Here is a 23,878-nt window from a genome sequence, read left to right as displayed (position 1 = left end):
CTGGCAGGAGGGCAGGTGTACAGGGAGCAGACTGTTTGGGGGCCTGCGAACACCAGAGCTGGGTGAGGTATGGGGGAGGGAGACTGCTTGAAGCTGGAGCCAGCCGGCTGCCTGCCTGCACTTTGTCCTTATCCTCCCTTTCATCCTAGCCCTCAGAGCCTGGGAGTTTCTCAATGGAGCGGGCGTCCGGGGAATGCTCTGCAGGGGGTGGAGAGGGACGGCCAACGAGGGGGGCATTCCACGCATTCTTTACTTCCTCTAAGAGTCAGGCGGTTGGGGGGTGGAGTGGGGAGCAGCTGCCTGCATTGGAGGGAAAGGGATTTCTTTGGAGGGAGAGAATAAAGGCGGTGGAGGTGCCTACAAGCAGCAGGGGACGGAGCTAGATGGGGGAGGGATGGGAGAGGAGGGGGAAGGGTGGGGGCAGGGCTGTATAATCTGCCAAACCCAGTTCTTTAGTGCTAAAGGCAGGAGGAGCAAATTGGGACCCTCAGCCCAGGGCACCCTCCCCGCTGTGTGTTTACAAGGGCAGAACCGCTGATGGAGGTATAACAGGGAGTCCTTTGGAGCTAAGAGCTCAGTTTTTGGTGTGTGTTTTGTTTTTATTAAGCAGGTTCTCCTTTTTCCACCTGTGAGAGCCCAAGGGAGTGTGTGTTAAGAGAAAACTCGAAGACCTGTGCCCCACTTCCCCAAATAGAACCACAGAAGCTATTTTCCAATCATCGTTCTGGTTTTTAATGGGGTGGCTCTTTCTTTCCACAGAAGGGAAGAGGGACCATCAGGTAGATAGAATCAGGGCGTGGAGTGAGGGAGCCAGAGACCCCTTCCAGATAGTGCGATGGGACATGTAGATTTATAAAAGGCCCCCGGCTTCCCCTTGATTAGTAGGGAATCATTGCAAAAATATCTCCCTGTACACAAAACTTAGATGTCATAGTGCATTTCCCCAGAACATAGTATTCACATTATTGAAAACAGTAAGATTCACTATTTTAAAAATGCAGAGCTGAAAACATAAAAATAAATAAGAACATTCTAGGCCCTGAAAGCCCAGAGAAACAGATACATCCATTCTCAGTAGCAGGAGCAGCTTGGAGGCTAGAGAAGTTCAGAGTCTTTGAGGTCCAAGGTGGGGTCCAGGGGAATCTGGGCCCCTTGAGATGATGTCCAATAGCAGCCTGAGCCTTTTCAAGTCTTTTAGATTCATAGCAGCGACTCCAGGAGGCTTGGGCCAGGTTTGGAGGATGCGAAAGGGGAGAGAACCTTTGAGGAAACAGAGGCTGTGTTCTTTTACTGCTCAGATAAATAAGGAAGGGCACACTCTAGAAGACCATTCCCAGGGCACCCCAGGCACATTAGGGGGTGCCACACTCCAGTTTGAGTGGTTGGCGGAGATGGGAATGTGTATGTGAATAAAGAGTTTCCATCCCCACCTTGGCAGGAAGGTACCAGGCACAAAACTTACCCTTTATAGGAGCTGGGCGCGGAGAGCGCTCTTTCCAGCTCTCTGTGGCCCTACTATGTGTACAAGAAACAGGCAACCTGGACTGAGCCTTGGGCCTTCCTCTCTACTTCTCTACTCATTTCCCTTCTACTACCTTCTTGGTTCCATGGGGCTGAAGACATTGAACCCTCAGTGCACTTCACTTGCCCACTTCCCACATCCAGCCCTCCCCAGGGCTCAATTGCAAACCATCTCAGCCTTTTGGGCTGGGATGCTGGTCCTGGGAGGCAGGGAAGAAGGCAGTTTCCCCTCAGGGTGCAGCCAGCTGCATCTTAGAGCTAGCCGGGATGGGGCAGTGCCCCCCACCTTCAGCTAAGCTTTGAGCAGATCCCCAGTGCCTGCTGGTAGGCCTCTGTCACCTCCGGGCAGTCCATCAGGGAAAAACAGCTATCCCCCAGGGGGTGCTGCCGCCAGCACCTCAGGCCCCTGCTCCCAGGGCCCTCTGAGGGGGGCTCCTCAAGCCCCATGAGGTTGTCCACAGACACACAGCCCCGCAGTGGGGGCTCAGTGAGCCGTTCGGGCAAGTCCAGCTGGTCAAAGGACTCAGAGGACAGGATGCTGTCCTCACTCACTGCCCCCGAGGGGCGGCTGGCCCGGGCTGGAGGGTGAGGTGAGGCCAGTTCATCCAAAGAACCGAAGGTGGTGTGGGTTGTGAGCTCCAGGGCCGCGTGGGAGAACTTGCCGTTGTGTTTGAGGATGCCCTTGCGATGGAGCAGCAGCCCTGAGGCTTGGGGGGGCGTGTGCTCCATGGCGTCCCCACTTACAAACACGTCCCCTGCATCCAAGAGCTCCCCAGACTCACTGGGTTCAGGAGAGGAGTAGTAGCCGGATTCCCGCTGGCGAGACTTCTTGAGGATGCCCTTCTTGGGGAGCAGGGGGGCAGCCTGTCCTGGGCTCGCAGGGACGGGGCCAAGCTCAGGGCCCTCCCTTGCCCCTTCCGAGGAGGTTGATGCCTTCTTCTTGAGAATGCTTTTCGGCAGCTTGAGGTTGCCCTTGCCAGGGCGAGGGGAGGTGTCAGCGGCTGGGTCCCCCTGGAGAGTCTGGGCCATGTCATTCTCTTTGCGGGACTTCTTGAGTGAATGCTGGCGCTCCAGGCCAGGGGCGAGACTCCCGCCTCCAGGCGCATGCTGCTTGAAGAAGCTGCAGACCTTGGCCCCGTTCTCCAGGAGGGGGCGGGAGGACCGCCGGAGCCAGTCAGCCACGGAGGCCCGGCCAGAGTCGCTGCCAGTGTGCCTTCCCTCGTGCAGACCTTCCTGCTCACCGGCACGGGTGGCATAGCCCCAGTTGACCCACCAGTGACTGGCCACATCCTCCAGGGTGGCCCGGCGGGTAGGGTTCACCATTAATAGCCACCGGATCAGGCCACAGGCATCTAAAAGAAGAAGGGTTTCAAATCCATAGCCATGAGCATGGGCACCCACAGTCCCCCTCACTGGCTTACCCCCATTTGTGCTAAGACACTGCTCACTCCTGTGTCAGATATGCCACTCCCACCTAGGGCTCCATACACGCCGCAGCCCGGGCCAGTTCCCCAGTCTCCAGCTTTCCTGGATTGACTGTCGATTTCCTCTTCCATCCCACCACCCCTCAGGACCACAGCCACGTTTATGTGTTAGTGTGTATCCTCCTTTGCTCCACTGACATGCAACCCTCTGAGAGTAGGGACTGCTCAAGAGTAAACCAAGGTCCTCACACCTTTCTTCTTGCCTTATACAGTGTACGTGAAAGGACAAAAAGATTTCTAAGGACAAGGACAAAAGCAGTAGGAAATGAGACAATTGTAGCAAAGAGGATCTAAGTTAGACCTTAGGAAGCACTTTCCAAATATGATAAAGCTTACCCATAAAGGAAGGAAGGAGCTATCCCTTCCTTCCTCGGAGGTCACAGACATAGGAGGCAAAGAGATGACAGCAGGAGTTGAGGTGGAAGGTACACTCCATCTACAATGGGCTGCCCTCTTCACTTTACTGTCACTGTTTAATTCGTGCCTCAGGAATTAGCAAAGGACACCCAGCACCTAGATGAGAACACCTACACCTCTCACTCACCAGAGGGTTTAGGCGGCTGCCGGTAGGCCCCACTGCTGATCTGTTTCACCAGCGTCTTATGGTCCTGCCCATCAAAGGGCATGGAGCCATGCACCAGGATGTACAGGAGAACACCCAAGGACCAGCTGTCCACCTGAGGGAGAGAGAGGATCAGCCAGGACTTCCTCATGCCACAGGCTAGAGGGCTTCCAGCCTCACCTTCAATACCGTGGGGAAAAGGGAGCCCATGCTGGAGAACTCAGAGCCCAGTGTATCTGAGGACCACCTCCTTCTAGTACCCAGGGGCAGAGAGGGTGACACTGCAGAAGGCACTGAGGTTCATGGGGAGAGCTGTTGTCATTTGCCTCCCCTTGGGAGGAGGAGCCACAAACACAAGATCAGTGACGAGGTCATCCCTTCTGGGCCAGGAGTGGTGGCTGTGACAGATACCATCCCTCCAGGGAAGCTGGCTGGGGCTGGGAAAGGTAATGGGAATGTGGAAGGTGAGGGGCCCAGAACCAGACTGGGGGTCAGAAGACTTAAGCTCTTGTTCCAGTTTTGCCACTCCCGCTAGAGACCCGGCCACACACCACTTTGGTGGGGAAGTGAGTTCTGTGATCTGAGAAAGGGAATAACTAGAAAACTAGCACATCCCTCTTTCAGGATCTAAGCTGAGGCAGGCTGGCGGAGGAGTCCAGACACTCACCTCTGGGCCCGTGTAGGGCTTCCCATTGACGATTTCGGGCGAGGCATAGAGGGGGCTCCCACAGAATGTCTGCAGGAACTTGCCTTGGTGGTAGAGGTTGGAGAGGCCAAAGTCAGCGATCTGCAGAATTGGGTCAAACACAGGCAGGGGTCACACCAAGGCCTGTGTTGTTCTATAGCTCCTGGTCTGCCCCCTGCCAGACCCCGGGGAAACCCAGGCCCTAGCAGGAGGAAAGGGTGCCCATGACCCCTACCCCATACCGGGCACCACCAACACAGCTCAGGCCCTGGAAGAAAGAGCCCTTTGGAAGTTGTGTCAATGAGGAGAGCCTGGGCAGAGGTGTGGGGGAGCTCCAGGGTCCTCACTGTTCCCCAGGTCCCTTTGCTCACGCTGTACTCTACTCCAGGGATGCTCTCTCTGCCTACACACATCCTCCTGACCCAGCAAGCCCACCTCCTCCAGGAAGCCTTCCATTGCCCTGAGATCTCCTCCTCCCATGAAGCCCTACAATTTCCAGTGGCTCACAGTAGCCCCTGCTTGTCAGTTCCGTCTCCTCACACTGCCACATCAATATGCTCCCCATGCCGACCTCCTGCCCCCACCCCTCCTGCAACTCCTAGCACAGCTGTGACTCATGAGTGGGACTAATGGCCACTTATTGACTGAAGGAAGGGTCTACCAGTTGGAGAGGGACAGACAATGTCTCATGCCAATGCCATGAACCTCAGAAGCAAGCTACCCCATGATTTGGGCTTGGGCTGCCCTTCCCATCAAAGAATACATCTCTCTGCCCACACCCGGGCAGGAACGTGGTGGCGGGACTGGGGTGAGCCCAGTAAAGCTGAGAAGCAGTACTGAAGGAAAAACAAAGATTACGGCCATGGTTATAGCCCAGGAGAAGGGATCTTCTTACAGGACTTCCTGAGCCCTCTGATATTGAGGGTTTGAGGGGCCCCAAGCCCATCTTCTCATTCCTCAGAAAGACCCTTCCACCAGCTATCCTCAGACAAAGGCTGAGGCCAATGCCCTTTTGCTCCCAACCTCTTCATCCCCAGCAGAGGGTCATGTGTGCCCAGGGTGGGGAGAAGTTGTTTATGAACTCTGGCTCCTTCATTTATGGGTTTTATTGCCCTCCTATCAAGCAGTTATCAGTTGAAGCCTATAATGAGGCAGATGATTGGTGCAGATGGGAAAGTTCGTGCCTGCCTGGGTTGTGTGGATTTATTGGCTCTGGCTTCCCCCTCCCTGGTCAACATCAAAGAGAGCCCCACCTACTCCGGGAATTGGTAAGGAAAATGAACTCAGTGCCAGGGCGCCTCAGGGCACAGGTCAGGGGTCACTGGGGAAAGGACTATGATCTGGGTTCGGGAAGATTCTGAGGAGGGTCCGACTGCAGAGTCAGAGCCCTTCCAGGTATCTGCAGGGGCCAGCCCTTGCCATCTCCCCTTCCAGCCCTGAGACCTGAGTTTATCACATCAACCTGAACTTCTCAGGCCTAAATTTAACTACTTAGACACGGGAATTCAGCAGCTGCAGAAGGCAGGAAGCTGGCTCTGGAGTGCTTGCTGTGGTGAAAGGTGCTAAAGGGCTACCTAATTGCGACAGATTAAAGTGCGCATGCGTGCGTGCCTGCGCATGCATGCAGGTGGGGAGAACTCAGGCCATGGCCTCTCCATGCCAGTCCCAAGGCCGTGAGCAGAAGCCAACCTTAGATCTAGACTCCTTCAGCCTTGTGACGTCAAGAGCACTGGTCAGGGAGTCAGAAGACTTTGGTTCTAGCTGAGGCTCAGCAACTCGATAGCCATGGGACCTTATGCAAATCACTGCTTATCGTAAGGCCTCAGCTTTCAATCCATAGAATGAGGTACTGAAATGGATGATGGCTAAGGTCCTTATCAGTACCCATATAAGAGTCTGAGCTTTGCTCAACTCCTTCTGGAACCCTCTAGGGGCTTAGAGATGCTTGGCAAGGGACAGTGCAGACAGGCTGGGGAGGGGGAGGGAAGCAGCTTTAAACAAGAAGTGAGGCTCACCTTGATATTTCCATTGGCATCTAAGAGGATGTTCTCCAGCTTGAGATCCCGGTGGACAACCCTGTTCTGAAAGAGGGAGGGAGGAGGGTCAGGGGAAGGCCACCAGGGAGGGAAGGACATGAGGACCTGGTCTGGACAGTGAGGGAAACACAAAGGGGGCCGAGTGGGGGTGAGCACAGGTAGGCTGGGAGGCCCATCTTTACTGGTACATACTACAACAAATCATGGTCCTTCCAACCCCAGCCAAGAGACTTGAAGCCAGAGACACCAACGTTCCCTAGGCTCAGTCCAGAATTGAGTCTTGCCTCTTTCGATCTCCCTGTGTGATCCTGGACCAGTCATGGAATCTCTCTGGTGAAACCAGCCCCCGAGCCCCAGGGACCACCCCCTCAGCACAGGGTTGAGGCAGGTGCAGCTCACCTGGTGGCAGTAGTGCACGGCGGAGACAATCTGCCGGAAGAAATGCCTGGCTTCGCGCTCGCTGAGCCGCTGCCGCTCACTGACGTAGTCATATAGGTCGCCCCGGCTGGCGTACTCCATGACGATCACGATCTTGCTGCTGTTCTCAAACACTGGGGCAGAGCAAGGCAGGAATGTCAGGCCCCTCCAGAGTGCACTGCTCCCCACTAGGGAACACGTATCACTCCCAGGCCCCCAAACCAGACAGGACCTCCCACCAGAGACATCTGCTAATGAGGCAGGACAGTGCCCTTTGATGCTCCCAACACCTTCCAGTAGCAACGAATTAAGGCCAAGGGAACTGGCTCACCCTCCCTTTCCTTGGAAGTTCAGGCTTCTGAGGATTCTTAACACTACCCTGCAAATTCTGAGACATCACTGGATGAGAATGAAAAATCAGGCTCTCTGGTTCAGAATCCAGTACTTTTTTGCCTTGTGACCTTGGGCAAATCTCTTCTAGATACATCAGTAAGAACGTAGGTTTGGGATTTGAATCCTGGCCCCATCATTTACTAGCTGGGTGACCATGGCAAGGTATTCAATCAGTGTGCCTCAGTTTCCTGATTTGAAGAGGGATAATGATAGCAACGTCACAGAGCTGGGGCGAGAAATAGATAAAAGTTAGTCACAGCTCTCAGGCTGGCTGAGCAAGCTGGTGTGGGCTCTGACATACAAGCAAGCACTCAATAGACCGTACCTACTGTTATATTTATTATCAGCATCCTCATGTATAAACTTGAAAAATAATGCCCATAATAATGCCTGACTCGAGGCTCAGAAGAAGGATAAAAGTATATGAAAGTGCTTTGTAAACTGTAAAGTACCATGGAGAGCTGAGATATTTATCACCCTTAACATCTTTGACTTCCCATCCAGAATATCCAGGCTGGGGCTTTGTACATAGAAACGATCAATAAATATTTGGTAATTAATTGACTGGCTGGGCTCCTGACAGTCAGCCTACTCCAGCCGGCTCATCTCCATGTGAGGGGGGGGTCCTACGGCCACCTCAGGCCTTGTCTTGCCTCCTGGAAAAGTAGAGAATGGCTGGTTCACCAAACTGGCCCTTCAGCAGGGTGTGTGTCAAAACATTTATGTCTGTGACATTGCATCTTTGTGTCAAACGAGTCCTATGAGTTTGGCTTGCTCAGCCAGCCCCAGAGAGATTACTGTCTAGCCTGTGAGAAGGAGCTAAGAGAGGAGGCTTCTCCCAAGAAGAGTCCCAGCTCCCAGGCAGTTGGATACATGGCCAGGAGGACTGTGCTTTTTCCTAGGGGAGCACAGTGGCCCAGACTGCTGGGGGGTGCCTAGCTGAGGCTCCACCCCTGTGGTTCTCCACATCTCTGCAGGATGTGTGCAAGCTTTGTGCCATAAAATTGGGGGTCAGGAGCCAGCCAGGGCACATTCTGGAGAGCAGCTATGTTAGAAGTCAGTTCCTAGGACTGCAGCCTTCCCCCCAGTCCATATCTCTTAAAGTCTGTGGATGGGGATGGATCTGGGGGAGCTCTACCAGATACACAGTAACTATGACACCCCAACATCTGCTGAATCTGAAGGTGCAGTAAGTAGCAGCCACAGCCTAAGCTTCAGAGCTCAGTTCCCACACCTAGCTGTAGATATGGGTGGGGGGAAGAATTCACACACACACACACACACACACACACACAGCCCAATCACCAAGCTTAGCCTGGCTTAACCAATACTCTGTCATCTGCCCACTCCTCCCTGGGGGAAATAAACAGAGAAACAATTAGCCTTCCAGCCACCTGCCGGGGCTCCTCATGGGACAGGCTCAGGCCACAGGGCCATGTCAGTGGCTCTGCCCTTAGTCTTCCCCTAAAGAGAACTTGAGAGAGGAGACCTCTCTTCCTTCCTACCAGGAATATTCAGACCGAGGGCAAAGCCACAGGCTCCCTTCCCTCCGTCCTGCTGCTCCTGCCATTCCTCGCTTCCTGTCCAACTGATATTATGTAAAGGCTGGAAGCAGACGGGTGTGTGTGGGAGGCTGCTCCCCCTCTTTCCCTCATCACCCTCTCTTGCTCACTTTGTTGTCTGGGTCACAGGGAACAGGGAAGCTGGAGTGGAAAGCCAGCACTGATGTCAGAGCAAGAGGAGGCTTCAAGAGACGAGAAGTAGGAGCCAGCCCCATGGCGGGAATGATTCAGAGGACAGGAGGCCTGGCTCTTGGATGTATGAAGAAAAACAGCACCCACACACCTGAGACAGGTGCAGGTCCCCGTATGTTCCAGCCTCCCCCAGACTGCTAAGGATCTCATTGGTCTGGGGAGACAGTGTTCCAGTACGGAAAACCTAAGAACAAAAATGCCTACAATCTGTGGAGTTCCTCCCATGAGCAGAGCACTTGGTGACATTTAATTTGAATTCTTTTTTCGGCAGCGCCACAGGGCATGCGGGATCTTAGTTCCCTGGCCAGGGATCAAACCCGTGCCCTCTGAGGTGGAAGCACAGAGTCCTAACCACTGGACCACCAGGGAATTCCCTGGTGACATTTAATTTGATCTTTGCAACAACCCTGTGATGTAGGTGGGATTATCCCATTTTACAAAGGAGGAACTGAGGCCCAGAGACTAAATTAAATTAGTTGCCCAAAGTCACATAGCTGGGTTTCAAATCCAGCTTTTGCCCAAGCCTAAAGCCTGTGTCTTTTTTACCTCTGTGTCATCTGTTCCGACTGGACACACACAAACTCACACACACACAGCTTCAAATGCTCCGCCTCTGTACCTTCGTGGATGGCAATGACGTGGGGGTGGTTGAGTGATGACATGATCTCAATCTCTCGCCGAATGTGCATCAGATCTTGCTCATCTTTGATTTTGTCTTTCTGGATCAACTTGATGGCCACCTGGGAGCAGAGAATGCAGGAGAGTGAGGAGAAAGGTCTGGCAGGTAAAGGCGTCCCTGAGGATACTCTGGGAGCCCTGACCCTGGTGATCTGCCTACAGCTGCTACAAAGGCCACAGCGTGCACCCAGAGAAGCCTCTCCATCCTTCACTGGGGCGGGCAGCAGAGAGGCTGGAGGGAACCTTTTATGTTATATATGTTTTACCACACACACAAAAAAATCACCCAAAAACGTTATGAAAAAAATGCTAGTCTCTTCGGTCTAGGTAAGTAATGACTCTCCCCCAGCAACAAACAAACAACTAGACAGTTAAACAGAGTCCTCTGGGCTTTGCTATCTTGTCCGTAAAGGTGAAAATGCCATTTAAGGATTAAACCCTCTGGCTGGTACATGTGGTGGGTTCAGGAAGGGTGGAGGGAGGCAAGAGGAAGTGGAGAATGAACTGCCAAGAAGCAGTTTAAGCAAAGCTCTTAGAGGCTGAGGCAGCTCGCCCCCTTCTCTGTTCTACTGCACTGAGCAGCGATGGTGACAGAGTACCAATGGCGCATGCAGTGTGGGGAAGACACCGCGTGGTGAGTCAGGGGACCTGGGCCCTCCAGGCTCTGTTGCTGTGCTCACGGGCAAGGCCCATGCCCTCCCCCAGCCTCGTTTTCTGTGAAATAAACAGGCTGGACTAAGATGTCTGGGGTGCTTTCCTGCTTTGACTCTGTGAAATGACCATATAAATGCCCCGGGGCCCTCGGAGGCTACAACGCTGGCAGCAGGTGCTGGGCGGGTATGGGGTGGGGGTGTCACAGGGCTGGTCAGTTCCCAACAAGTCCTGTCCAAGGACACAAATGGTAAATACAAGACTTCCCCTTCATAGGAGCCGGGCAAGTTATGAGAAATCCCAAGGCACAGGCTGAGGAAAACAGCTTCTCGTTCATTTCCCAGGAGGGTTCGCCTCCCCTCAAGGTTCAAAAGGAGGCGGAAAAAAGGGAACCCAGAGCCCAAGGGGCGGGGCCTCTAATCCCCTTTTCACAGGGCTCTGGAGGCAGACAAAGGCTTCCGGCTCCGCTCCGGACCGCGGGCCTCGGGCCTACGTCCGCCTCAGACAAGAATGCGGAACAGCCGTAATCCTCTAAGAGGAGCAGCTCACAATGCCCTGGGCCTGGTCACCCCGGCAACGGGCCAGGGATGGCGTGCCCTCCACCCCGCTCCTCCCCTGGAGCTGCATCCATGAAAGAGCGGAGGCCCGGCTCTCTCTCGCCCTTCCAGAGCAGGGCAGGCAGGACAATGGCAGCAGGAGGGACGGTCACCATGGAGTCTCCTGCCCAAGCCCCTGGAGGGGCCCACGCTGCAGCTGCAGGGGCCGGGCTGCGCCTCAGGCGCTCTCTTCACGCCCCCCACCCCTTCTGCTCCAAACCACCCCAATGAGCTAAGCAGAAAAATCCCTGGCTTAGAATTGACCAGGGGGTGGGGATGGGGGGAAGGGGCTTAAATCCTCCTCCAACCAGCCTGGAGCTTGGTTCCTGAACGCCTCTCTATACCCTTTTTCTCTCCCTGAAGGGGAGATTCTATGGACTAGTTCTTTTCTCTCTGAATTCTTTGTTTTAAAAATCAGACAATACAGTGAAGCTTCAAGACAACTCCTGTTGCTCCTAATTCCAACCCACTAGAGCCATTAAAGTCTCTCCTACATAGAAGCTCCAGAGCTGCAACTGTCTTGATATATCAGATAATGTTCTAATAATTTTTCAGTTATGAATTATCACTGCAGAAAAGAAGTATGGTTTTATAACTGCAAAAAATGAACTCTAGGTACAAATGAAAGAGAGTTGTCATTTGTACATGAGGACACACCAATCCAGTGGCAACTGAACATGTTTGCCAAGACTTTACAGGCTATGATGATAATAAATATGAACATAAATGCCTGCACTGAAACGTAATTGCATTACTTGGTGGTGGGGCTCAGGGCAGGCTACCCCAAACTGTCACTTCGGCATGTGGATGATTTCGAGCTGAAGACAATGAAGGCTCAGCAGACTCAAGAAGAGCTTTTTATCCCTCCCTGAACTGCATTAAAGAATTTAGATAGGAGGCTTGTACCAGAGAGAGAGCTATTAGCAGAGATAACTTTTTTCATCAGGAAGACTTATCTGCATGGCCCAGCAAACATTTATCTACCAGTCACCTGCTTGGGGACTGGTGGAGGCAGGTCTACCAGACCCCTACCCCCTTCTCCTTAGCTCAGGATGGCATGTAAGCCTCAATCGCCAGACTGTTGGGGAGACACATATTTGGGGGGGGGTTCCTGTACATGTGAAATTAAATTTGTTTTTCTCCTGTTAAAAAAAAAAATCAGACAATAGATAAAATGCCATGAGCTCTTCAGATAAAGGCCCATGAAACTGAATTAATAGATAGTAAAAAAAAAAAATCACATGTAAATCACATACCTAGATAATGAAACAAATATCTGAGAGCTTAAGATACACACATATGCAAAAACTAGGCATATCTTGGATGTACAATTGTACACACACAAACATATACAATGAGATAAATCATCGTGGGCTAGGGAGCAGAGCTCTAAAGAAGACAAGGCCTAAAAGAAATGAGGTTTCAAAAAAATAAAGGGCTCTGAGGGGTGCTAGAAGGAGTCCCTGCATGGGTAGAGGGTGTACAAGTTGGATCCTGAGATCTGTTTCTTTCAACTCTGGAAGCCTACGGTTTAAAATCAGAATTGTTCATCCTCAGTTCCGTCCTCCTGCAAGCTCATGCTCTGGCCTCAGGGGGTGAGGTCAAGGACCGCCCCCCTCCCCCATTGTCTATATTAGGTCTTAGGAGACCACAGCTTGGCTGGCACTTCCCAGGAAAGAAACAAGTTAGGTCATCAGGCCTCCACCAGTCCCCAAGCAGGTGACAGACAAGAAGAGCCATGTATCACTGCCCTGGTGGGGCTGGGCCACTGTTCCCCCACCTATCCTAGTCCCACTGGACAGACCTCAACTGTTTACTGGTGAACACAAATCACAAATAAATATTTATTGGTTAAGTCATTGGGCTGATCCCTGACTGATGGGGCCAGTGCCCAGATAAGACTTTCTGCCCTTTTTCCAAGGCATGGGTGGAGAGTCAACCATGTTTATGAGAACTCATTTTGAGGGACCTTTGTTCTCATCTGCAAGATAGTTGAGCAACCATTCTTTAGAATTAAAATATAGTGACTAGAGGAAAGGAAGAGAAAAACAATCGCTGAATGGATCACCCAGAGGTAGGAAGGCCACCTCCCTGGGGACAATCCTGGGTCATCCCGTATAATTATTAATAGTGCCCCCTTTTACTCCACAAAGTATTCAAGTTGAGATGTTCTATTATACGGCCACCCTACTCAGAGGGGGCAGGAAACTGAGGCACAACAATGAGAATATAAATGTGAACACCAGATCAGTGGAGGGGTGTCAAGAGCCCAGGTATCTAGTCTTCATTTGCCCCTTTGGAGCTACGTAACTCAAGACAAGTCACTTAAATGATCCGGTTAACTGGCCTGGCTAGTTTTAATGTCCTCATCTGAAAAATAAAAGGACATTTATTTCCAAGCATTTGCTGAATGCCTACTACGTGCCTGGCGCTATGGTAGGTGTTGGGGATTCAGACAAAAATTGGATAGTCCCCGCGCCAAGGCCCTTGGTCCAGTCTAGTGTGATGAACATGACGGTTGAGATCCCCGCATGCCCAGGGGCTCCAGGAGCACTGGAGAGCTTCCTTTGCCTGGAGGAGCAGGGCAAATCACCCCTGGGAGAAAACTCTGTTTTAGATCTTGAAGGAAGAGTGGGGTTTGCCAAGCCGAGGCGGGCAGGCCTTTGAGGGGGGCAGTGCAACAAGGGCATTCCAGGCAGAGAGAAAGGTTTGAGCACAGGCCAGAAAGAAAGGAAAGGAACTATACACGAATTTGCACATTAGGATCTCTAAGCTCCCTTCCAAACTCTAGCATTCTCTGCTGAGCTTCTTCAGAAATGGGTCACGTGCTACTATGCCAGGAAGGTGCTAGCCAAGGATTGTTATAATAGGTTTATTCAGAGGCCCCATGCTATATCTATGTTTACCTGCCTGAGCAAAATTCCTACTGATAACAGTCCAGTGATTTTCTTGCCCCTGTGGCCCTGCATGCTGGAAAGGCAGCAGGGCTAACTCCTTATCCCATTTTGCAAATGGCAAACACTAAAGTCCAGAAAGGTGACTCTTCCGAGGTTCCTCAACATATCAAGGCTGTCAGGACCCAAGATGGAAGGGTGTTGCCTGGAGAAGCCACCACCTCAGAAGACAAAAGTTCCTTGCAAGATGCTCTGCCCTGCCTCCAGCTCCCTGCCTCCTACCCCTGGAGAAGGGAATGCCCCACACCCTGCCATGGGCCAGGCTGTGCAGTACCACCAGCCACCCTCATCCCACTTACAGATATACTAAGACGTTGGAGAGATGGGTGCTGGGGCTCAACTGGTTAAACACTGCCTTCTCTCCTCCCAGTCCCCACAGGAACTCAGATCAAGAATAATCTGGATTCAGGAGAGGATGGCAGAAAGCTCTTAGAAAAAGAAGATCTAGAGGTACTGGTTTCAGGTGCCGGGAGAGAGGGTACAAGCTGGGCATCTCTGGTCATAGCTATCACCCAGAGTTGGAGCCAAGATCCTTGACTCCTTTTTGGCCTTTCACGGAGCAGCTGCCTCTGGGAGGTGGGGCAAGGATCTGGAGGATGACCCATTTAGATAATGGAGGAGAGGTTGGGCTGGGCTGCCTAGGGCTGGCAGAGTGGGGATGGCTCACCATCCCACCAAGCCTGCCAGAGAACCAGGCTGGGAGCAGGAATGGGCTCCGAGGGGAGGCTAAGCTGCTTCCCCTAAACCCCATGCTGTGCCCACCCTTTCTTTGCCCACTCTGCCAGGCTGCCAGGCAAGGTGCTTCCCTGCCCAGCCCTCTTGTGTGGTTTGGCCAGAGCCCAAGGACAAGAGTCACCTGCAGCTGGAGTCTCCCTCCCTGCTGCTGAGCAGGCAGGTGCAGGAGGAGCTGGGAGGGCAGCATCACACAGAAGAGGCCTCTGGCAGCTGGCCAGGCGGAAGCCCTTCTCTGGATCAGGGGCTAAAGGAGAGACTGGGACTTTGAACAAAGTAGAGACCAAAGGGCTTAGGGAAGCTGAGCACAAGCCATTCTCTTGCTCAGGGCAGGACAGACCCAGGGTGGGGGGACTCTCCCTCCCCCAGGAGAGGGAGGGGAGGACCTCAACAAAGCCAGCCTTGCTGGGATAATAACACTGTGTGTGTCAGCTACTGTGCTGAGCACTTTACATATATTATCTTATTTAATCCTATGAGGACCCCACGAGGTAGGAATTATTATAATCCCCACTTTACAGATGAGGAAACTGAGATACACAGAGGTCACACGGCTGGTAAGCAGTGGAGCCAGGATTTTGAATGCTTGCACTCTGATGCTGAGCTGAGCAGTCTTCCTGACAAAGTAAAAGCCTTGAATGTAGTGTAGCTCACCTACTCGGGATCTCTCTACTACGCTGTCAGTATGTATGGGGGTGGGGGTTGTTCCCAGTGACTCCTCCCACCCTCAGCGTGCCTGGAGGTCTGGGAAAGGCAGTCGGAGCTAGCTGTTGGAATGACAAAGCACACTGAGGCAAGCCTGGGCTCAGCCCAAAGCCAACTCCCAGTCCAAGACTCAGTATTGGTCATCTAGCGCCTGGGGTGGTCAAGTCAGGAGCCTATGTTGCAGGCATGCCACTAACCAGCCACAGGACACGTCACCTTCCCTCTCTGGGCCTCAGTGTCCCCATCTGTCAATGAAGGAATCAGACCATCTCAGTCACTTTCAAACATTTTGAAATCCCACGCAACAATCCAATATATGAGACAGAAGCACCCCTGCCCCAGATCACTGTCCCCTTGGACTCCCCTGTGCTCCTCATGGAGTACAAATTCCATGCAGATCAACCTAAAGGCTTTGGGGGACGCCACGGTTCCAGGGACCCTAGCAGGTGTTTTTCTTTTTAGGGGAGGGGTGGTCAGGAGAGCTGCGAGAGTCAAAGGAGGAAATGCCATGTGGATACCAGGAGTGTAGTCAGAGCTAGAAGATCCAGAGCAAATATTGGTTTTTCCTTTAATGCCCTCCTGGAGGAGCCATTAGTCCTGCCCACCTGCCCCTCCCTCCGGACAATCCCATCTGGCCCCTGAGACTCCTATCCAGGCAGGGTGGGAATGCGAAATGTGGTGGAGAGAAATTGAGATGGCAGTCACCCAGCGGGGCTTTCCTCTGAACCCTCAGTTCACTTTGAGGGGAGGTTGTGGGCACCAGGTTGGTCTCTCTTCAGGGAGGACAGTGAAGAGACAGGAATGGGGGTGCGGTGGGGGTAGGATTCCTCTCCAGAATTTTGAGAAACCATTAGCAGCGCGTAGAGCTGCTCTCCAAGGAGGAGGGAGACCCTGAGCAAGCTCCCGGCAGAAGTACGGGGTGGTCTATGGATCAGGGAGCTTTAGGGCAGGTCCCACTCCTCCTGATCTTGGCTCCCTGCATACAACAAGAGACATGAAGCCAGGGAGCACCTTCTGAATTCTCTCTGTTCTGATGTAATAAGAGCTGGAATCCCTGCCTACAGCCACTGAGGTTTGAAAACTGAAAGCTGGTTTATCTCATTCCAGAATCAATGATCTCTCCCTTTCTCTCTTTCACACACACACAGAGACACACATGCGGTGACCCAGGTCAAGAGCTTAATGGGATTTCTGAACTTCAGTCTCAGTTTCCAGGCCACCCAAGTCCCCCCAATCCAGTCGGCCCCCCAAAAGAGGCATGAGCCACAAGCAGCTATTTTCCAGCTGAGCCCCTGACAAAGCCTGGGCCCAGCTGTCTCCAGCCTGGAGCCTCACCGGGCCCTCACACTTTATAGAAAGAGAAAGAAAAGGAAAGCCAGGAAGTACATGATTGCCCAATAGCTGTAACCTGGCAGCAGGCAACTGGGGACCGTGCCAGGTGTTAGCAGGAAAAACATACTCGGTCCTATTGATGAGGGACACATTCTCATAATCCACTCCCTTTCCCCAGCATCCACTCTCCTTCACCAATGAAATGAATTCTTGAATTTCAAACCAGCTACTGGCTGCAAAAGCAAACAATCTGGGGAGGTAACTGCTGCCATAGCTCATAGGGCAAACCATGGCCACCCACGCAGGCACACACACATACATGCACATCTCATAACCAGCACCCAACTGGATTTGGCAAAACAATCCCTAAACCACCTGCCCTAAAAGGCTTGTTAAAATACAGAGTATTTAGGGCCTTCCCTGGCGGTCCAGTGATTAAGGTTCTGCGATTCCACTGCAGGGGGCACAGGTTTGATCTGCATTCTGATCCCGCATGCCAAGCCTGCAGGGCGCAGCCGTCCCCCCAAATACAGTTTATTTGGCCCCATCCTACACCTTCAGAATAAAATCCTCTGGGTGTGGAACTAGAGAAGAAGTATTTTAAACAAGCACCCAGGTGATTCCTAGGCACATTAAACTCAAGTTTGGGGACCATTGTTAACTTTTGGCAAAACTGCTATCCCTTCGGGGCTGGCCTTTTCAAATATAAATACCAGTTCTCATTGCGGGTTCTATTGTCAGCAACAATTTAAATTCATATTTGTATCTCATTCAATCCTCATAGCAGCTGTGAGGGAGGCTGTGTTTTCTTCATTTTTGCAGAAGGGGAAACAGAGTACAGAGATAAAGTAAATTACACAAGGTACCACAGATTACTACTACTATACACACACATACACATCCCAAATTAACAGGACACATACCTGAAAAGGCCCCAAACCCAAAGGTATCTTGGGGCACAGTGGATCTTTCACCAGAGCCTGGTTTCACATTTACCAGAATTAAAAACCCATCATAATGAAACTCTGACTCAATCTTAGACCTGGAAAGGACCTAAATGTCAAACCCACCCGCGCCCCCCGGGAGGGGGTGATATCTCCACAGTCTGCTGGGCTGCCAGACTATTGGAACTGAATTGAGGAACTGGACACTTCATTCACTTCTTCATTCAACTACACACATTTACTAACCCCTTGCTAAGATCAGGTGCCTTCTACTTCCTCTTCCCATCCCACTCTATTGGATAGTCTGTTACAAGCAAAATTCCACTTAAGTCTCATCGTCTTTAGGAAGCCTTCTCATCTCAGGACACTTTTCGTCCTCTATGCACCCCGCCTCACTTATTTGGCAATCATCACTTGCTGACCGGAGTTGGTGCGGTTCTCAGGTCCACGACCATTGTCCCTACAACCATGGACAGACAAATCTACAATGAACACTACCAGCACCCCATACACATAACGCAACCTCAGCGCGGTAAAGACTGAATGCGGGCAACTCCACCGAGCAAGGCACTAGCTCCCGGCCCACCCTCCATCAGCCGCCTCCTGGGGCTAAGTCCCGAGCCCGGCCGGCTGGCGCCGCGAGAGGGAGCCGCACTCACCAGGCGCCCCGAGCTCTCCCGCGCCTTCTTCACCTTCCCGTAGGTCCCCTTGCCCAGGGTCTCCAGGAACTCGTAGCGGTGTCGCAGGTTGTGCTTGTGGTGGTGCCGCTTCACTGCCTGCTTCTTCATTAGGGGCTTGGGCGACTTGAGGAGCCCGTCGGTCAAAGGCCGAACTAGCTCCGCGGCCAGGGCAGCGGTGGCCGAGGGAGCCGGGCCGAGGCGCCGGGGAAAAGCCAAGGACTCCATGGCGAGCAGGTGAGCGAGGGCGGAGGGGGAATCGGCTGCGCGGAGAGAGCTAGAGCCCGCGGCTCCTGCCCACTCCCGGCGCGAGAATCCACAGCCGCACCAAAGCGCGCAACCAGGCGCCGAATTCCAAGTTGTTATAAACGCCGTGAACGAGAGGCTCTGGCCACACCCCCCGGCGCCCATTGGCCTGATCGCCGGCGGCGCGTGACCAGGGCCGCCAGCGTTGGCTTGCCGGGTCCCCGGCTCCGCCTCCTCCCGGAGCGGCTGGGAAAGGTGTCAATGGAGCCCCGCCCACCTGGGCCCCTGAGGGGCAGGCAAGGGGAATACCTTACGCCAGGGGCGGCTACGCGGGGCGGGGCGGAGATGTTGGGGGGGGTGTTGAGGGGGCGTTGGGTGAGTGGCGGCGGGGGTTGATACCACTGGGGTCCAGAAATTTTGAGGGGCCCTGGAACAGCTCTTGCCCCTGAGAGGCTCTTGGTCCTGGTTAGAGGCACCTGTTGTCTTTCCATTGTGCTGTTCTCAGTTAGCAAGGGGCAATCTGACAGTACTAGAGGTCACCAAAGTATTTCCCCATCCTGAGTAATTTGCTTCTCTCAAGTCAAAATCTGTAAAGTCACTTGACCACTTCTTTAAGACCATAAGGAGGAAGGAGGGATGGAATGGGATGGAGGCAGACTGTCAAGTTGGAGGGCTAGGGGAGAGCTGTTTCAGGGTTCTGTATTCAGCTGTCTTCAGTTGGATCAACCTTAATTGTATCCCAGAAATGCAGTTCTGGAAAGTTCTTACTTCTTCAGCAAATAAGGCTCTAAGTTTGAGTGGGTCCCTCAAGATGTGGTGGAATTTACGAAGCATTGGGAGGAGGTGGAGAGAAACAAAGGGAAACATTCATTCATTAAAAAATATATTACACTTCTACTATTTAACTTGTGTCCCTAAACCTGTAAATAGCTGCCCACTCAAGTTTTCCTTTCTGTGATTTTGGAGCCAGGTAGGTCATGACATATGGCTTGGTTTTTAAGGCCTGGAGCAGAATCCCCAGGTCCAGAATCCCCATACTGAGTGTCATTTAGAGTGAAATGAGAATATCTACAGGCTCTCCTCCATCTAGATGTGGAGTGTAATGGGGAGAAAGGAACATCTCCCCTTGAGTCTTCATGGTAGCTCAATCCTGTGCCCAAGGCCACACAACTGGTGAGAAACTGGCAGAGCTGGGATTCAGAGGCCTCGGGAGGATGGTGCCTCCAGCTGTGTATTCAGGACATGCTGAAGATCAAGAAGGACTAGATCCCCGGTGACTGAAATTTATATTTAGTGTCTGCCTGCTTTCCCACTTCCACTGATCCTTTCTATTGTGAGTTAGGGATGGAGAATGGGGCCGTTGGCTTCCTTTATAGCTGGAGATGATACACTTATGCGGGAAACCAACCCTGCTTCCCCAAATCTGGAGGACCACAGGAGATGGTAGCCAGTGTGGCATTCTTCTCTCTGCCGGCCTCCCCTGGGTTATCTGTGAAAATAGAATGAGGCCCAGGTGAAAGTTCCCCCGACGTGCTGTTTCCTTTCCCCAATGAGATCTGCATCCATTCCTGGGGCCCAGGTAGCTGGGGCCATCTAGATAGATTAGGGCTCTCAAGAGGAAGCATGGGTAATACAAGAGCAAGCACAGGGCTGAGTGTTAGGAGCCCTGAGTTCTAGTTCTGACTGACACCAACCATGTCTGTGGCCTTTTACCCCATCACTTAGTCATTCTACAAATACTGGTGCCCACTAGGTGCTGGCCTATGGATATGATGGTGCCAGCGTGGACATGGTCTCTGAGAGTTCTCAGTCTAGTGAGAAATAAGCAAATCCTAGACAGAGGAAGATGTGTCCACAATGGGGGAAGAACAGAATGCCCTTGGGGTATATAACAGGAGGGAGCCCCTAGCCCAGAGAGGAGGAGGTTGGTCTGGGGCAGTTTCCTGCAGACAGAGCCTTTTAAGCTGAGACCTGAAGGATGTGAGACAGTTAGCCAGATGAATCAATATTTTCTCATAAGTAAGATGAAAGAATCATACAGATGAGCCTAAAATTCCCTTTCAAGCTTAATCAACACTTCTATGAAATCTAGATTAATCTAGACCTAATCTAGATTCCAGGTATCCCTAACACTTAGCCCACTGCTAGGCACAAAAAAGGCACTCAATAGATGCTTATGAACTAAAGGAATGCATGTGCAGTGGAATTCAAAGGCTAAAGTGATTTCCCTCTGTTACCAGCTAAACTGACTATTGCAGGGGTGGGGGGGGTGGGGAGTTGGGGGTAGATCTCCCGTACCTCTTGGACGTTCCCCGCCCTCACTTCAGCTTCCTTTGATCAGAATGTGAATCCCCATTTAGGGGGCAAGCCATGATAGCCAAAGTCTGCAGAGAAAAGAGATCTCAGTTCCAGTCAAGATGCAGCCTGCTGGCCTCTAAGGAACTACAAGAGAGGGCTTTAGTGATGAATGGACCTGGCTGCTGTCTGCCTACAGCAGACAGGCCAGGGAGGCAGACAAACAGACACAGAGCCGGAGCAGCATACAACTCGGAAATGATCTTAACTGCTGAAACTCAATGCTCAGATTCCTTAAAGGGAGACCTGGTCTGTCTCAGAGTGAGAATGCCTGACAGAGAATCTGATTACGTCAGGGGACTTGGCTGCCGGCAGATATTGGGGAATTCCTGGGTCATGTGCTCGGATGTGCCCAGGAATCTGGGCTGAGCTGAGCCATCTCAATCTTGCCCGCCCCACCAGCCAGTTGCGGGGCGCTGGGGGTAAGCCTACTATTGGTGATCACTGTGTGAGGGGCTCTGGGATTAACCATTTATTGAGCCTACTAGGTGCCTCGCTGGGGAGAGTTAGGAACAAACATCTGTGCCGGTCCTTGCACACTTCACAATCTGTGTGTGTCTGTGTGTGTCCAGACCAGCAGAAGAGGATGTTAATGTGGCTCAGGGTAAGGACTGCTGTGATGTGTGAAGTGCAGGGTGCTCGTGGGAGGGCAGCTGAGGGATACCAAGGCCACACTTTGGGGTATTTCTACTGAAAAAGAAATACATCTAAGATGACTCTTGAGGGGCAACTAAGAATTAGCAACCTGCTCTCAGGAAGTTTACAGTTTAGTAAGGGAAATAAGATAAATAAAGTACCATCTAACCCAAAGCAGAAAGTGGGAAGGCTCTCAAGACATGTACATAACACAACACTGTAAGTCAACTATACTCCAATAAAAATTTTTAAAAAGTAAAATAAAAGCTAAGAAGAAGGTTAGATAGGTGGTTTGGTCAGTAGCACAAATTTAGGGCACAAGAGAGGCACTTAAATGCTTGAAGGAACTTCCCTGGTGGCGCAGTGGTTAAGAATCTGCCTGCCAATGTAAGGGACACAGGTTTGAGCCCTGGTCCGGGAAGATCCCACATGCCGCGGAGCAACTAAGCCCGTGCACCACAACTACTGAGCCTGCGCTCTAGAGCCCGCGAGCCACAACTACTGAAGCCCGCGCAATGAGAAGCCCGCGCACCGCAACGAAGAGCAGCTCCCCCCCCCACCCCGGCTCGCGGCAACTAGAGAAAGCCCGTGCACAGCAACGAAGACCCAATACACCCAAAATTAAATAAATAAATTTATTTTTAAAAATGCTTGAAGAATATATGAGGGAAAAAGTTTTATGAGTGTTAACCAAAAAATAAGCAACTTCTTGCAACTACCCTATGTCTGGTCTCATACCATAAATTTCACATCCCCATATCTACACTGTTAATTCAGTCATTCCCTTGGAGAGATGAAAACAAACTATAATAAATTTAAACTATGTATGTATTAAAAAAAAAAAGGCAGGTACAAAATGCCATGTGGGGCTGAAAGGATGGGTCTTATTCTGGCTCAGGGGTTTGAGGGAGGGCCTCACAGGAGGCCAGCTGGACCTTGAAGGGAGGGTAAACTGTGATGAAAGACCTTCAGGGATGGGGTGGGGCTGGGGTAGGAGTGAGGGGAGATGCTGAGAGGGTAGTGGGGGCAGGAAAGTAGAGGGCCAGCTAAGCACTTTCTGGATCTGATGATCTGCAGGGGAGCTCCCAGGCCCTAGAGCATCTCCTGCCTTGGGATTTATCTCAGTATAGATGCCTGGGCCCCTCTTTCCTTCTCTCTGGAAAAAGGGGTGCAGCAGGCTAAAGGGCTCAGCTTACCACCTCTTTGCCTGAGCCCTCAACCATTATATTTCCCTTCCTCAGAGCTCTGAGCTACAGCCCTCAGTAACTGACACTCTCAGGTCGTGGACAATATGGCCTTGAAGGTGCTGACCTTTCTTTCTCAGGGACTGGTGGAACTGCTTGGTTAGGAACCTGCACGTTAGAAGTGGCCCTCCAAGATTGGGAGTTGGGCATCCGAAAACAGGATTGTGAATTCTGTAAGTCTGGCAATTTGAGATGCTTGACTCAATGCTGCCCTCTGCTGACCAAACTAAGCCTAGCAACTTTTATGGGATGCCCGATGCTGTGACTCCAAGTGGAGGTCTGCTTAGGCAATTTGTTCATTTAATGAGCAATTTGTTCATTTAATTAATTCATTCATTCATTCAACAAATATATACTGAGCAACTACAATAATAGGTATAATGTTATCCGACATTTATTGAGCCAGCCCTGGTTCTAAGCATCTTAGATATAGTGTCATGTCCAAGACCACTCAGTCCTAGCTACGAGTAACACAGCTGGGAGGCAAACCCTGTCAGTCTTACATCACAACTCAAGTCCCTAAGAATCACATTGTCTTGTGGTGCCCACATGGGCTTCGGAAACACAAGATGGAACTGGTGAGCCGCTTACAATATAAATTTAGTAAGCCTTACCAGGAGTCTGGGGAATTTTGTGCTGCAAACACTGAAAACAGTCCCCAAGCTCTCAATTACAATGGGAAATTGAATGTTATTCACAGGCCAGGCCTGGGAGGGATGTGACCAAAGAGAAGCTAGCTCCTCTCCCCAAGCCAGAGAGTTTGCACTGTCTCCCACATGGAGCAGCAGGGAAATTACACACAGACGGACAGGAGTCACGAGTCCTTGATTCCAGGGAATTCCCTGGTGGTCCAATGGTTAAGACTCCTCGCTTTCACTGCCGAGGGCCCGGGTTCAATCCCTGGTCGGGGAACCCCGCAAGTTGTGTGGTACAGCCAAAAAAAAAAAAAGGAGTCCTGGGTTCCAGCTCCTCTTTTACCACTACCCACATTGTGGTCATGGCCAAGGACTTTCTCTTTGGGGGGCAGTTTCCTCATCTATAGAAAGGGATTTGGATAAATCAACTCTGAGTTCCATTTCAACTCTGCTGTAACTTCTCTGCAATGTTTAAGTAGGGACAAATTAGAAATCTCAGTCATGCCTGTTCTTTTGCCCACCTGGCAACTGATTCCCTCACTACAGGACACTCAGGACCCCCATTCCCGCTCCCACCCCTGGCATGATGTTTTGGCTCAGGAGTCTGACACCCTGGGCTCCAGGCTCTGCTCTGCCACTAA

General features: G+C 51.9%; 1 protein-coding gene across 1 annotated transcript; it reads right to left on the bottom strand.

Moving 5' to 3' along the window:
- Window positions 1-706: 706 nt before the first annotated feature.
- On the bottom strand, window positions 707-18,449 carry NUAK2 (NUAK family kinase 2). Its single transcript, XM_061187427.1, has 7 exons — window positions 18,104-18,449; window positions 9,472-9,592; window positions 6,688-6,839; window positions 6,268-6,333; window positions 4,235-4,354; window positions 3,550-3,682; window positions 707-2,873 (listed from the first exon to the last, which is right to left on the bottom strand). Exons 1-7 carry the CDS (start codon window positions 18,347-18,349, stop codon window positions 1,810-1,812), a joined length of 1,902 nt encoding a protein of 633 aa, XP_061043410.1. The 5' UTR covers window positions 18,350-18,449; the 3' UTR covers window positions 707-1,809.
- Between the last annotated feature and the right edge of the window lie 5,429 nt (window positions 18,450-23,878).

This window comes from Eubalaena glacialis, chromosome 3, assembly GCF_028564815.1.
Source record: "Eubalaena glacialis isolate mEubGla1 chromosome 3, mEubGla1.1.hap2.+ XY, whole genome shotgun sequence".
Taxonomy (NCBI): Eukaryota; Metazoa; Chordata; class Mammalia; order Artiodactyla; family Balaenidae; genus Eubalaena; species Eubalaena glacialis.
This window is presented reverse-complemented; position numbering and strand designations above follow the sequence as displayed.

What these genes read in the sequence shown, in the direction of transcription:
- NUAK2 (XM_061187427.1), bottom strand. Translation starts at nt 18,349, where the DNA reads ATGGAGTCCTTGGCTTTTCCCCGGCGCCTCGGCCCGGCTCCCTCGGCC. An exon ending in CGTCATTGCCATCCACGAAG is followed by an intron (nt 6,840 to 9,471) that starts GTACAGAGGCGG and finishes GCTCTGCCCCAG; the next exon opens with TGTTTGAGAACAGCAGCAAG. An exon ending in AGCCCTACACGGGCCCAGAG is followed by an intron (nt 3,683 to 4,234) that starts GTGAGTGTCTGG and finishes TCTCTCCCTCAG; the next exon opens with GTGGACAGCTGGTCCTTGGG.